This window comes from Podarcis pityusensis (genome assembly GCF_964106645.2).
Source record: "Podarcis pityusensis genome assembly, chromosome: 14".
Taxonomy (NCBI): domain Eukaryota; kingdom Metazoa; phylum Chordata; class Lepidosauria; order Squamata; family Lacertidae; genus Podarcis; species Podarcis pityusensis.
In genome coordinates this window covers 14,335,794-14,351,491 of record NC_138039.1, presented here as the reverse complement: position 1 = coordinate 14,351,491, position 15,698 = coordinate 14,335,794, and the positions used below count along the sequence as shown (strand labels likewise).

Here is a 15,698-nt window from a genome sequence, read left to right as displayed (position 1 = left end):
AATGTTCCGTTCTAGATCATTATGTACCCTATACAGTATAATGGAAGTTCAAATGCTGTGGCTCCATCAAGTCCCATAAAACAAAACCAGGCTACATCTCCAAAGACATCTTCTTTGAGCACTTAACACGTTCTTGAGTATGTCAGGAAAGCCAAATCCACCATGAAGCACTTTGGAAGCTCTGCGGGTGACACACAGCGGCCCCAATAACAACATTGGGCCATTCTAGCATAGAGGTTAGAGCACTGGGATAGAAGCAGGAAGTATTGGCTTCAAATCGCTGCTCAGCTAGCAAACCCACTGCTGGGCTGGTCACATTGCCCTGGCCTCACTCACCTCATGGGGTTGCTGTGAGAATACAGGGGAAGACTGCCTGCATGACGCTCCCCTCTAGGATCCTTGGATAAACATGCAACAAATAAACACGTGGGCAATTAATAAATAATAAATTTTGTGGTACATGTTGTTGTTTAGTCGTGTCCGACTCTTTGTGACCCCATGGACCAGAGCACGCCAGGAACTCCTGTCTTCCACTGCCTCCCGCAGTTTGGTCAAACTCATGCTGGTAGCTTCGAGAACACTGTCCAACCATCTCGTCCTCTGTCGTCCCCTTCTCCTTGTGCCCTTAATCGTTCCCAGCATCAGGGTCTTTTCCAGGGAGTCTTCTCTTCTCATGAGGTGGCCAAAGTATTGGAGCTTCAGCTTCACGATTTGTCCTTCCAGTGAGCACTCAGGGCTTATTTCCTTCAGAATGGATAGGTTTGATCTTCTTGCAGTCCATGGGACTCTCAAGAGTCTCCTCCAGCACCATAATTCAAAAGCATCAATTCTTCGGCGATCAGCCTTCTTTACAGTCCAGCTCTCACTTCCATACAGGACCATAAAGAAGGCTGATCGCTGAAGATGCTTTTGTGGTACATATATGCACCCAAAATGTCCTCACAGTTAAATCCTAGGCTTATCTCCAGTTACAGTAGGGAGGAATAACCAGTGTAAATTATACCTTTGTACGGTAGGTCAGTTTACAGACACACCTCCCCATCGCCCATCCATCAGAGTTCAATGGCACAAGCAAAAACACAATGGGTGCAAAACAGGAAAGGATGTGGCCAGCGGAGATCTCTGAGGGCCAGACAGGGAGGTCTGGGGGGGCCACACTCACTGCCTTGGCCTGAGGTTCCCCAGCCCTGATCTAATCTACTGTGGCACAGCACCTGTTTTCCATGCTGATGATCCACACGCTCAGTCCCTGGCGTTACCAGGTAGCGCTAGCAGAGACTCCCTTGGAGAGCTACTGCCAGTCAGTGTAGACAATATTGAGCTGGATAGACAAAGGGCCCAAGGAGGAGGTGAGAAGGCAGCAGCCCTCTCCCGCTTGTTGCTATCCATCTGATGGCATTCAGTACCACGCTGCCTCTGCATCTAAAGGACAGATTCAGTATCCCCTTGGGGTGGCATCGGTGATTCATCTATTGAAACTAGTGTGGATTTAGGGCATGCAGAGTAGGCTGTAAATGTCACAGAATAAATATATAGCCTCAGATGTACAACAGTTAATTGGGTGGGGAGAGAGAGGAGGCTTGGGGAAAGTCCACAGGTCGGTATTAAGAGTATCTGCTTTGGACCCTGGTTCTAGTCCAGTCTAGGAAGAGCTGTCTTAAACCTTGCAGAGTTGCTGCAAGTCCATGTGGGAAACACTGAGACAGGTGAGCCAACAGTGTGGCATAAGGCAGACATCTATGTTTCTATGCCAGAGTCTACCTTCCCTGCACCATTTGCAAGGAAAAGAAAATATTCCAAAGATGTCAGAAATGGTTGTGGTTTGGAATTTTCTGCACATGCTCAGGACTACTTTGTTTTAACTGCATGCACATGAACCTTCACACTCAAAATCATCTTTGGCACAATCTGCTAGTTTCTACACCACCCTGCGTAGGTATCCATTATGGTGTCAAGCGTTGTTGGACTACAGTTCCCAAAATCCCTAGCCACTGGCCATGCAGGCTCATGGGCACTGGGAGTCCAACAGCACCAGGCAAGCATCATGTTGGTTCCCCCTGTGCCTGCAACATCTAATCCTATAATTAAGCCTAAACTGTCTGTGGGGAGGGCCACAGCTCAGTGGCAGAGGATATGCCTTGCAAGCAGAGGGTCCCAGGTTCAATCCTTGGCTTCTCCAGGTAGTGCTGGGAACGTCCCCTGTCAGAAATCCTGCAGAGCTGCTGCCAGTCAGTGTAGACAGTATTGAGCTAGATGGACCAACAGCCTACACTCAGTATAAGACAACTTTCCCTTTTCCTACAAACTCCTTCCCAGAGGAGATTTGACAGGCCCCCTCCCTGTTGGCTCTCCAAGTGCTTAGAAATGACCTTTATTTACCATTTCATAGAAACATAGAAACAGAACTGTAGAGTTGGAATGGACCACGAGGGTCATCTGGGCCAAACCCCTGCAATGCAGGAATCTTTCGCCCAACGTGGGTCTCGAACCCACAACCCTGAGATTAAGAGTCTCGTGCTCTACTAACTGAGCTATCCCACTAGGCATTTTAAGAAATTCTTCTGGTTTTATAATTAATTTTAACTGATTTCAGCTTCATTGTACCGTTTTCCACCTCACTTTACAGTGCTTAAAGAGACTGAGGTGTTAAGCAGTATAAAAGGTAAAGGGACCCCTGACCATTAGGTCCAGTCGTGGCCGACTCTGGGGTTGTGGAGCTCATCTCACTTACTGGCTGAGGGAGGCAGCGTACAGCTTCCGGGTCATGTGGCCATCATGACTAAGCCGCTTCTGGCGAACCAGAGCAGCACACAGAAACAGCATTTACCTTCCCGCTGGAGCAGTACCTATTTATCTACTTGCACTTTGACGTGCTTTGGAACTGCTAGCTTGGCAGGAGCAGGGACTGAGAAATGGGAGCTCACCCCGTCGTGGGGATTCAAACGGCCGACCTTCTGACTGGCAAGCCCTAGGCTCTGTGGTTTAACCCACAGCGCCACCCGCGTCCCGTTAAGCAGTATAGGAGTTGTTAAAATAAATAAATAAAACACATGCAAAACGATACATCTGCATATTGCCTTCTGCTTTGCCACTGCCTCCCCTTCACCTGTTGCTGCTTCCTCTGCTGAATTTCAGGTTGCACTCTCCTTGGGACAGAGAACTGCGCCTCTGGTACTCCATAAAGCACCTTGCCTTACGATAGCGTCATCTAAATAAATCTTCTAGGGAAGAAAAGGGGACCCTGTGATCCTTCAGATGTTGCTGACAAAGGGTCATAGCTCAGTGACAGAACACCTGCTTTGTATGCAGAAGGTCCCAGGTTCAATCCCCGGCATCTCCAGAGGATGGGCTGACAGATGACCCAGCCTGAAATACTGGAGAGCTGCTGCTAGTCTGTGTAGGCATTACTGAACTGCGTGGACCAACAGTCTGCCTCAGCATAAGGCAGCATCCTATGGGACTCCAATTTCCATCAGTCCCAGGCAGTGGTCAGGGATTATGGGAGTTGGAGTCCAGCAACATCTGGAGGGCCACAGGTTTTCTGTCCCTTTTGTAGGGATTGAATGCTGGCTCAATGCAAAGCCACAGTGTGGCCTGGTGTTTAGCAAGTCTGAAAAGGTTGATCTGAGGTTTGAGCAACTCAGACCCGGCGTTTTCAGAGGAGAGCAGTCTGCTACCAAGCTTAGCTACCACAGAGAAGGCAAATAAACCATGAGAGGAAGAACAGAACAGCCCTGCTGGATCAAGTCAGAGGCCCACCTAGTTCATCATCCTGTCCTCACAGTGGCCAACCAGATGCTTCCAGGAACCCCATAAGCAGAACCTGAACTCAACAGCCCTCTCCCCACCAGTGAGTCCCTTGTACCAACTCAAGGTGACCTAAATCACCAGTGTGCACAGTGTGATCCAAAGGAATGGAAAGACCTGCCAATTTTGGCTCTCCCAATTTCTCATTCTTTTCCCCAATTTTAAATTCGGCTCTTCACATTTTGCAAAAATTTACACTTGGGAAAAGAAGTCCTCGTGAAAACCCACCAGCAGTTTAGGTTCAAATTTCCCCCAATAAACACATCTTTATATGCAGTTTCGACTCGTGCACACATTTCTGCAAGCACTTTCCCAATATAATGCATTCTTTTATGTTATTTTTACCAGTACTGTCTACATATTCATTTATATCTTCACATTCCCCAAATAAATCCATTTCTGGACACATGGCTTGGTGAGGAAAGTGCATTGCAAAATGTGGATAAGTGCAAATTCTGAAGGATACCTGTGTTTCGGTTTGCATATTGTTTTGGAAAGTGTCACTGTGATAGACTGACCTTTATATGTCAATTGAAATGAATTTCTCTCTGGCACTTTCACTACCTATCTTTAGGTATCAGGTGAATACATTTCTCTATAACCAGGCCATTGGCAGGTTAAACATTCTATGGCCTTTCAAATGAATTGGAGGGATAGGAGTTATTGGTTGGTTTGGTTTTTTGTGTATTTCATGTTCTAATTCTGTATTTTTGTTGTTGTGAACTGCTCTGGGATCGTCAAGTGAAGGGCAGCATACAAATTTAATAAATAATAATAATAACAGCTCAGTGGGAGAGCATCTGCTTTGCATGCATAACATCACAGATTCATTCCCCGGCATAGTCAGGTAAGACTGGGCATTACCCTTGTCTGAAACCCAGCAGAGCCTCTGCCAGTTAGTGTAGCTGATACTGAGATCTGGAGCAAGGAACTTTTGACCCTCCAGATGTTGCTAAACTACAGCTCTCATCAGCCCCAGCAAGCATGACCAATGGTCAGGGGTGGTGCAGGTTCAGCAACAGCTGGAAGGGGGGTTAAATGTTCCCCACACCTGACATATCACATTGGTATAAGGCAGGTTCAGAGATGGATTTGGTCCACATGACCGGTTCCACCACAAGGGGAACCGAGCCTAGGGGGCACCACAGAGCATCACAACTATGACACAGTGAATTGAGGAGGACGGAAGGTGAGAGGCGGGGCACCACCGAATTTTGGCCTCACATAGGATACCGCTAAAATTGGAAAGTCTGCCTTGGAAGAAAGACTAGCTAATTAATAAATGCTTTCCTTAGTGAATTGAATGCTCACAATAAAATCAATCAGAAGAATTGGGGATGTCTTTCTTAAAATGTCTGAGGACCCTTTGCCCTCCTTGCAGACAGCTCCTGCTTGATAGTGTTTTCACCACCTTTACGCTGCAGAATCCAGCAACCTCATCCATGCACCCCAGCAGTGAGTTTGACAGATGGACATCCAACCTCTGCTTAAAAGCTTTCAAGGAAGGAAAGACCACCTTTTAATACTGTTTTGTTTAATGGTAACCTTAAGCGTCCCTTAAAAGGAGGGGAAATGCAGTGTTGCCATCACATAGCCTGCAGCAGGAGTACCAGTTTGGCCCCATGGCCGTGGGTGCCTGGGGCCATGGGTGCCATGCAGCGTGCATAGCCCTGGCACCCAAATTTGCGGCTGCCCGGCTCCTTCATGGAGAATTTTGTGGGTGCTCGGGCACCCAGGGCCTCAGGGAATTGACGCCTATGGCCTGCAGTCAAAAATTCTGGACTGTCACAGCAAAGCGAAATCCAAAAGGAGTTTTCACACACAAATAGGATTCACCTGCTTTACTCCAGAGCCCCGAGTGCAAATTCTGTTCTATTTACATTTCTCTCACACACCTTCTCCTTCAGTTGCAGGTTTCCACAGCTTACATGCAAGTCGTCACACAACCACATCTCTGGGAGGAGAGGAGGGAAGCCTCATGGAGCACACAGAATCACTAATACACACGTAGCAAGTATTTTTACAAAAACCACCTATCCACATGTCATTATTTATATGCACACATATTTAAAGACCCACGGGGTAGCAGCCATGTACACATTTTAAAGTCATGCACAATACATATATATAAATGTCTGTCTCTCTCACACACACTTTCAGCATGATTTGAGAGACCTATTTCTCACCAAACCCCATTTTTGCACACAATCATTCCATTAACTTTGAGAAGCATCTCAGGGACTCATTTCCCACCTCCCTCATAAAAAAAACACCCTTGTTTTCCCCCCATGGAGCTCTTCCATTAACCTCCAAGTGCTTCTCCCAACCGCCAGCAAAAAACAACGGCTTTTATTTTCCTACTCTGACGATTGCTAGTCAATAAAATTGAAAGGAGGAAGGGAGGGCAAGGCAGAATAAAATTACAGCCAGCTACTTTAAAAAAAGAAATGTATGCTACAGGTTGCAATTTCTTCCAGCAAAGTCAGCAACTCGAAAACTCACAACTCGAGTCGCTCAAGTTTCAGAGTAATGGGGGATCCTCCCTTTTGCCAGGTAGCAACTAAGGAGAAAACCTCGACAGCTTTTTTTGTGTTAGGGTTTTTGCCATTGTTTTAGTTCTGTTCCTTGCAAGCAAAGGCTGCCCTCCCTCTGCCTCTCCCCACACCGCAACCTCGGGGTCTGCAGCCACCGCCACCCCCAATAATCTCTCTCTCTCCCCACTGGTGCTGCTCAGACCTACCTGTATATACGCCATCTTCCTCGGGTCTCTCACATTAGTCCCTGCACAGGCTGTGCATGGCGTCTGCCCTCAACAATAGAACACAGACGTGCCTGGCTTGCTCAATGAGGACTGTTTGATTGACCATGCCGGCTCCCAACACCAACTCGTTGCTTTTGCTCCTTTTGCATTGGCTTAACTGGGGGTTGCATGAGCTGGATTCCCAGAGGGCTGGCTGGAAGAACGGGTGGTCACTCTGCACCTCCTTCGCCGGATGCTTTAATTCAGAAATCTTTTATATCTATCTCCTTTAACAAGCCACCTTCTAGGCATGGTCAGCAATCTGCCTCCCAGCCTTCTGCCACACCCCTCCCGGGGGGGGGGAACCTCTTGATCCCCCGACCTCTCCAGCCAAGGGGGAGGGGAATGACCTTTACAGGCGAGAAGCGGGGAAGGGCAAACGAAGAGAGTGGGCGGCTTCTCTCCCTTGCCTGCAGCGTGCAACACGTGCAGCGTTAAACAGCGGAGGAGAGCAGCCGAAAGAGGAATTCTCTGCAGGGATGGTTAATTTTAATCCTGTATATATAATATATATATTGCACTCGCCGCTAGGGGGAGCGAGAGAACCGCACGCGCGGCTGGAGCATCAGGCGCTGAACTGAAACAGCCGGTGTGACCCAGTCATTTCTATAGGGCAGCCTTCTCCAGACCAATACATCTCACCAGGTTGCTATAGGCTGGTATATGGAAGTTCTTTTGTTTTTTGTTTTTAAAAAGAAGACATAATATAGGGAATAAAAATATTTTAAATCCCAGAATTCAATCTGAAGCATCATTGAGCCCACCAATAAATGGATTCATTATTGAAAGGTGCTAGTGCACAAGAGATTTCTCATAATGTTTAACTAAAATATCCTCCCCTATAACTTAAGCTCATTAAATCTTGTTCTGCACCCAGCTGTTGCTGAAGGTGGGGTACAGCAGTGAAGAAAGGTGTATCCAGAGCACTGCTATTTTGGAGTGATATTCAGTATGTGTTACTATTAGTATATAAAGCGGGGGATCAGTAAGACTTGTGTGAGCCCCTTACCCCATATATGACCGCTCGGCCATTTTGATCTGTGGAACATAATACTCATTCCACGCTTGTCAGAAATCGTTTTTTCAGTGTGGCAGCTCCTAACCTTTGGAACTCCCTGCCTATTGACATTGCCACCACAGTCCTCTTTACAGTGCTTGCTAAAAACATTCTTGCTTAGACACTGCTACCAATATGTTTTCAGCACCTGCTTAAAACATTTCTTTGTTTAAGCAAGCCTATGTAGACATATAGACATTGCATATGTTCTATCTCTGTTTAACTACTGTTGATTTTAATAACCTTTTGAATATTTTTAAATACCTGGGTGGTTTTTTTTTTACAGGTGTCAGTACAATCAAACAGTAAATTGGGCTGGATCTGGCCCAATCACCTTCTAAATCCGGCCCACAGACAGTCCGGGAACCAGTGTTTTTTTACATTAGTACAATGTGTCCTTTTATTTAAAATGCATCTCTGGGTTATTTGTAGGGCATAGGAATTTGTTCATTCCCCCCCAAAAAATATAGTCCGGCCCCCACAAGATCTGAGGGACAGTGGACCGGCCCCCTGCTGAAAAAGTTTGCTGACCCCTGAGCTAGTTTCTAAACACATAACCCCCACACCACACCCCTCTCTATCCTCCATCCAGACAAGCAAGATTGATGCATTATTGGAGTTGAAGAAGACATTTCAGCCAGGGTGGAAAACCCACTTGGGGTGCAAAGTGGGGCAAGTAAGGGGATGTGGCTTGGGGAGAATTTTGAGGGCCAGATAGAGAGAGGCCTTGGGGGCTGTATTTGGGGCCCCAGGCCATGGAAGTCAGAAATTTTTGCTCCAGGGTTGGGAACAAGCAACTTTCTCACAAAAACATAAGAAGAATAGTGCCTGTACATTTTTGTCTCATATCTCAGGTTCCACGAATGCTAGAAACTCGCTCTGTTTTTAACATGAAAGCTGAGAATCTGGAGTTTACTGGGGTTTAGCGGGGCTGGCGGGGGCAACTACCATTCCCTGTGGACTGAGGCTCCCCACCGGTGCTTTAGAGCAGAGGTTCCCAAGCTTTTTTCAACCACTACCCCCTTGGTACATCCCCAGTGCCCCCTAACCTATTAAAATATATATATTCAGAATAATGGTTTGCATGGCCCACTAAGGAAGGTAATCACACAATAAAATTCAAAACTGCAACAATTACCATATTTTTCCATGTATAAGACTAGGTTTTTCCCCTAAAAAATAATGTCAAAAATTAGGGGGCGTCTTATACTCTGGTCCATCTCCCCCCATTTTCTTAAATCGAGTCCCCCAAAATAGGGGGCGTCTTATACATGGGGGCATCTTATAAATGGGAAAATACGGTAATTGCACATTCATTCAGCATCCAGTTAAAACTATTAAGTTTAATTCAACAGAACTGATGAACTTGACACAGAGATACCAGCTTTACAAAGTATGAAAGACATTTACATCTCCCCTGCCTCTCCCTTGCCTTTTAGCACCCCCAGATAATCCCATCACCCCCAGGGGGCAGTCCTACCCACTTTGAGAACCACTGCTTTGGAGCAAAGCAGATGGGACATAGAGAGGTGCTATAGGTCTAGGCCTCCCTTATCAGTTTTTTACTACCCTTTAACTATTTCAACTTGTCTATGACAACAGTGTCATAACTATATGAGATAGCTCAGTTAGTAGAGCATGAGACTTTTAATCTCAGGGTTGTGAGTTCGAGCCCCACCTTGAGCAAAAGATTCCTGCATTGCAGGGGGTTGGACTAGATGACCCCTATGATCCCTTCCAACTCTACAATTCTATGATACTGAATGTAAATGAACCATGAAAAAGACTCAGTGAATTGAATTTTGGGAAGCTACATGTACTTTTCCTTGTTTGTTTGTTTTGTAACACAAGAAAATCCTTAATGAAAAACTAATTTAAAAAAACTATAAACTGAAAGAAAGATAGGCAGAGCAAATCCTACACCCACTTATCCAGTAGTAAGCCCCATTGAACTCAGTGGAACTTACTTCTGAGTAGACAGAATGGCACTGCAGTTAGTAAATGCCCTTCATAAGTTGCTGGGCTCCCAACTTCCATCAGTAATAGGCAGCACAGCCAATGGTCAGGGATGATGGGTGCTGGAGTCCAGTAATACCCCATGGGCCACAGGCTCCCCCTCCCTGCCATGGTACTTGGCCCACTTCTGCAGCCAGATTCTTTAAAGCAAGAAAAAGTGTGTGCAGTCTAATTAAAACAATATTCATTGCTTCTGTAATTTACAGTGGTACCTTGGTTTGCATACGTTTTGGATTATAAACTCATCAAACTCGGAAGTGCGTGTCCCGGTTTGCAACCTTTTTTTGGATTACGAATGAATTTTTTTTGGAGGACCCATTGGCGAAACCCCACCTTGGGTTACAACCTGTTTTGGTTTACAAACAGACCTCCAGAACAGATTATGGTTCTAAACCAAGGTACCACTGTATTTAATTACTTAGAACATTTCTACATGGTTCTCCCCCACCCCCTGCCACCATCTGAGCAGCTCTCCAAAGCTGTTTGCATAGGATGTCAATAGACAGCAGCGACAACGCCGTCAAACGACCACTCAGGACATTTATTAAAGGGATCCGATTATTATGACACTGAGACCTTGCTAGGCCAGAGAAGCACAGGCTCAGTCGCGATCCTATGCAGATCTAACTCAATAGTAAGTCCTAATGATTTCGGTAGGGCTTCCTTCAGGGAAACAGGCTGTTGAGAATCTGACTGTGGGAATCCTTTGGAGATGGCACGGTGCCAAGTCAGAGTGCTGGTCCATCTATCTTGGCACTGTCTCTAATGATTGGCAGCAGCTGTCCAGCATTTTAGACTAGAGTCCTTCTCAGATCTACCTGGATGTGCCAGGTGTTGAACGCGGGACCTTATGAATTCAAAGCCAGTGTGAAATCAATGCCAGTAGTTTTCAGAGACTGCCTCTAGCAAAACCCATGTTTTCCACGAACCCAGGAAAAGGGTTTAATCTGAGTCAGGAGACCACAAGCTTCAGCCACACAAATATTGCCTCTGCCAGGCAGATATTTTTAGGGAGAAAAGAGTCCGGCGGCTTGGGGATTATGACTAACAATCAAGAGTGGCAATACAAAGACAGACAACGGAACAACAGCATTTTGAAGCTGCCTTGTATTGAGTCACTGGTCCAATCTAGCTCAGTAGTGTCTGCACGGACTGGCAGCTGCTCTCCGGGATTTCTGGGAGAGGTTTCTCTCTGAGCCCTACCTGGCAATGCTGAGGATTGAACCTGAGACCTTCTGCATGCAAGGCAGATGTTCCACCACTGAGCTACTGCCCTGACTCCCGAAGCTTGTCTCCCTCCCTGCAAAGCTCAGCCACAACACCCCTTCCCCTTTTGCCTCCTGGAAACAACTCTATGCAACCCCAGATAAGAGCAAGTACTCACAATTCCAGCTCTCTCAAACACAGAAGACATTTAGATCTATCAGTCCCAGAAACGCAGGCAGAAAAGAATGTGGAGACAGGAAATAAGCATGCTGTTCAGGCTTTGCCAAATGCATACTGTATAACTGAGCATGCTCGCACCTTGTCTTTTTGCTCACACACGAGGAGGCAAGTGCCAACAGCAGCTCAACAGCCCCGCCAGGACTGCTGCCTCCTCCAGCCCCCACCCCACCCCCAATGTCAGAATGGAGGAAAGTAGAGGCCTTCCTGTAAGGAGCACAGCCATTGGGAGATGCCTCTCTGGGTCCCAGGTCTGAGAGACAATGAAACTCATGGAAGTTTGAGGCTGCCTCTCTGTTTGGGCTGGCCAGCCCTTCAGTTAGGGGAAGGGCTGTAGCTTAGTGGTAGGGTATCTGGTTTGCATGCAAAAGGTGAAATCTCTGGCATCTCCAGGTAGGGCTGGTGACATCCTGAGCTAGATGGATCAATGGTCTGACTCTGAATGAAGCCTCTTCCTAAGTTCCCTCTTGTATGCATACCCTGCAAGTGTCCCATTTTAAGTGGGACATCCTGGATCGCAGAAGCCAATCCCAGCTTCTGTTCGGACCCCAGAATGTCCTGTTTTTCAGTCTAGTGTTCTGCTGCAACCCTGCTGACAATCACCAGAGTGCCAGACCGGAATGCACGCCCCTCCTGATGTCCCAATTTTAGGGACGAAAATGTTGGAAGGTATATTGTACCTTCTCCTAGATGAGCTACCTTCCCAGGTGAATGAGCCCCATAGTGCTAATTCCGCATCTCTTTCTTCCAGTGTGAGATGGAGTCACCAGTTTCTCTTAGGTCAGGGCCAGGGAACACTTTCCAGCTAAAGGGCCACATTCCCTTGTGGGTAACCTTCTGAGGGCCACATACCATTCGTGGGCACAGTTAGAAGCAAAAGTGGGCTGAACAATGCAAATTTTACCTTTGTACAGCAGATTAGTTTCAACAAACCCTCCCACAGCTCCCTCTAGCCTCCATACAGACAAGCAGGAAGCATGATCAGCATTCTGGGGCACCTTCCAGCCAGGCAAGGCAGAGCCAGAGAGGGGTGTGGTCTGGCAAAAGATCTGAAGGCCATATGGAGCGGCCTGGAGGGCCTAGTTGAACATGCAACTCATCCACTTGCTCCCAACGAGCTAACCTCCATGCTGCACCTGCTTCCTGCCCAGAACACATCCTTTTCTTCCCAATATTACTCAAGACCTACCTGCATATATCTGCCATCTTCTTCAGGCTTCATCTTCGCCCCCGGCATATCCAGATCCTGGTGTCTCTCTCTGCCCTCAACAGCCAACAAAGACATGATTTGTTCGTTCAATAAGGATAATCATCCCTCCTCACTCTCTCACGAACTGGGCAGCCACCTGCAGTCCTCGTAATGGATTTCACTTTGGGGTCCGCTCTCTTCTTCCCCGTCGCCTGCTGTTCCAGGATGCAAGGCTCTCTCCTCCTGGAGGGGTGGGTTCCCCCTTGCCCCCAGTCACTTCATGAATCCACAGACACCCATTTCTTCTTGCTTCTCCTTGGCACGTGGCAAATTTCCCCTAGCTTGTATTGGCACCCCAAGTACGGTGGGGGTTTTTTGGAAACTTGGATTCCCTTCTCTCTCCGTGCATTTTTTTTTTTTTTTAAAGGAGAACTCGGTTTAAAACCCCAAGGATGTATCAGGAGGAAGCATCTCCTGGAAACAGAAGCACTCCATCTGTCTGTTGGCAGATGGAGGAGTTGCCAAATAGCAACACGTGGGAGGGTCAACGCAGAGAGGGAGAGGGAGTTTGAAGGGACGTTTCGGCAACCAAACAGGAAATCTTGGCTCCCTGGCAAACTGTCATGGATACAACAGATTGAGAACGATTGGGGTGTTAAAACTATGCAGAGAGGTAACCAATGTGAAATTTACATACAGCTTGATCCAGCTCAACTCATTTAAGTACTGGATTTGTGATATGACAGCAGCAGAAGCCAAATCTACTTGATACTTAGAGCCCATCCAGATGTCTTATTGTGCATTTTGCGTTCATGAAAGCATCGGGGCAGGTATCTGCAATCCCACACTTTTGATAATCTTTGCACCTGCAAAAGTTTTAGGGTAGGCATGCTGCTTTGTTTGCCAATCAGTGTGTGCCCTGTAACTTCCTGCTGTAACTTTTTACATCACAACCGTCTGTCAAATTTATTTCGTAACATTCACACATCACTTGATTGCAAAAGGCCTCAAAGTGGCTTTCAAAAAGAATACACCAATAAAACTGTTGGTAAAAAACAAAACAACTATTGAAAACTAAAACCAGCAATAAATTAAAAGCACACCAGCATTCCAGATATCTGGATAAGTTTGCCGAACAAAAATGTTTTTAGCTGGAGCCAAAAAGAGTATAGTGAGGGCGCCTGCCTGGTATCCATAGGCGGGGAGTTCCAAAGTGTAGGTCCTGGCACATTAAAAGATTGTTAACAAATATGGACCACAGACTGAAGTGTTTGGATTGGGTGAACATATAAACAGTAAGGCGATCTAGCAGGTAAACTGGTCCCAAGTTGTTAGGGCTTTATATACTAATAGTAACACCTTGAACCTGGCCCAGCAGCAAATTGGCAGCCAGTGCAGATTTCTGAGCAGATATGTCATGTGCTGACAAGGGACCATGAGGATCATCTAGTCCAATCCCCTGCAATGCAGGAATTGCTTTGCCCAACGTGGGGCTTGAACCCACAACCCTGAAATTAAGAGTCTCTTGCTCTGTTGACTGAGCTATCCCACAGACATTCTGCACCAACTCCAGCTTCCGGATCTGGTGCAAGGGAAGCCCCACATAGAGCATATAAACTATTTCAGTTTGTTTTGTCCGACACTGTAGTGAAAAAGTGCCTCCTCCAGATGGCAATAATGCAGCAACACTAGGGAAGCATTGCAGAACAACTAATAAAGCACAATGATGTGTTGGCTATCCAGAACGATGTGTGGATGGTCCACCACGAATTCATTATTGCTACATCATCAGTGGCACGTTGCAGAATATACCGTTTGCTTGTTTATAAGAAGAAACCAGTCTGGAGGGACCTGTAGTAACCTCTGACCTGGAAACTCTTCCTCTTCCAAACCAAGACTGCAGTTGTTACTCACTGTATCACACTAATGAACAGGTTCTGGGTATGACTTATACCCTTGGGGTTGGGCTGGAGGCAGTAGCTGATGCAGAACACAGCAGCTACATTGCTTATGGGGACAAACAGTCATGACTTCCCCCAAAGAATTCTGGGAACTCTCAGCACTCTTAACAAATGACAACTCCCACAATCCTTTGGGGGGGGGAGCCATGACCTTTTAAAGTGATATCACAGCACTTTAAATGTTTGGTGTGACTGTGGCCTTAGTCACAAGGGACGCAGGGCTGGTCTCAGGCCTTCTGCCCCACCCTTCGACCTCTCCTCAGCACCTTTCATCTTTGCCTTTGTTTGCCAAGCAGAAAAGGAACACCTTTTCTCATGGGTCTTCACAAACTTTGATTTTTCAAAACTATTTGTATGTGTGTATACACACCAGGTTTTGTTTTAAATAAGCTGTTAGTTGACACTATTGCTTAACACAGAGAAGGGTAGGATTTTCCACTAGTTCCCGCTCTTTCTTGTGGACTAGAAGAGTGCTTTCAAAGGAGCCGGTGCAGCACCTCTGGGGGCCGGATTGCAGAAGGGTGACATCTAGAGGAAAAAATACTGAGCTGCACAGAGCTGAATTTTCCCAACTCCCACTTTATATTGAATGGAGGTAGCAAACCACCAGGTCTGGTTCCAGGTTTACGGGAGCTGTGGGCAAAGTGCCATCTAGTGGGGCCCTCCCTCCTCTTTCAGTGGGCTCTGGAGGGCATAGGTGGTTGTGGCAGCCGTGTTCCAAGCAACGGCTGAGTCTGTTGCCACCCTTCCTCAGATGGGATCAGTGAACCTGCCAGGTTCAGTTTCTCTCAGCGTCTCATTTTTCTAGCCTTCAGTTCAGCCTCCACATTTCTGCAGCAATTTGGGGTTTGCTTGCTTGTTTTAAATCCTCATGAAAATTCACCAGTATTTTATGGCAAATTTCTCCCAATAAGCACATTTTTCATGCAGTTTTGACTGGTAATACACATCTTTGCAAGCCATTTCCCCTATCAGGAGGCACTTTAGTATGCGATTTTCACCAGTGTTGTGCATACATTTCCTTAATATATTATTACACGCCACCTAAGCAGTAAGAGGCTCCAAGCTCTTTGCCCAGGGTTTGGTTTCCTTGGAATGAAGTTCAGCATAGTCTGCGGTGTCTTTAGGATAGATGGTTTTATCTACACAGCCTGAGCATAGGATGGAGTGGGGATCCAAAGAGTTTAACATCATCTAGAGGACTACAACTCCGATGAACCCCAGGCAGCATGGCCAGTGGTTTCGGATGGTGTGCCTTGTACTTCAGAAACATCTGGAAGGTTCACCATCACTGTTTTAGCTCTTCCTTGCCAGTTGTCATTCCCTCAATTCCTGATGTTCAGACTAAAGCACTTATACTTAAGCGGCCAAACCAACACCAGGAGGGCCCGTGCGTCTCATTTTGCCATCTGAGGCAAAATGGGG

General features: G+C 46.7%; 1 protein-coding gene across 9 annotated transcripts in view; it reads right to left on the bottom strand.

Moving 5' to 3' along the window:
- SYT17 (synaptotagmin 17) overlaps positions 1–12,970 on the bottom strand; it is a 40,598-nt gene extending 27,628 nt beyond the window's left edge. For 3 of the 9 annotated variants that reach the window (XM_080981124.1, XM_080981119.1, XM_080981120.1), the window contains exon 1: positions 6,548–7,068. Coding sequence is in view for 3 of the 9 variants with exons in the window: in XM_080981119.1 (XP_080837245.1) it covers positions 6,548–6,562 (15 nt within the window). In the remaining 6 variants the exon portion in view is untranslated. Of the gene's footprint in view, positions 1–6,547; positions 7,069–11,064; positions 11,196–12,312 lie in introns of those variants that run through there. The other 6 variants (XR_013979431.1, XM_080981117.1, XM_080981122.1 and 3 more) reach the window with 5 other exon arrangements.
- Positions 12,971–15,698: the final 2,728 nt, after the last annotated feature.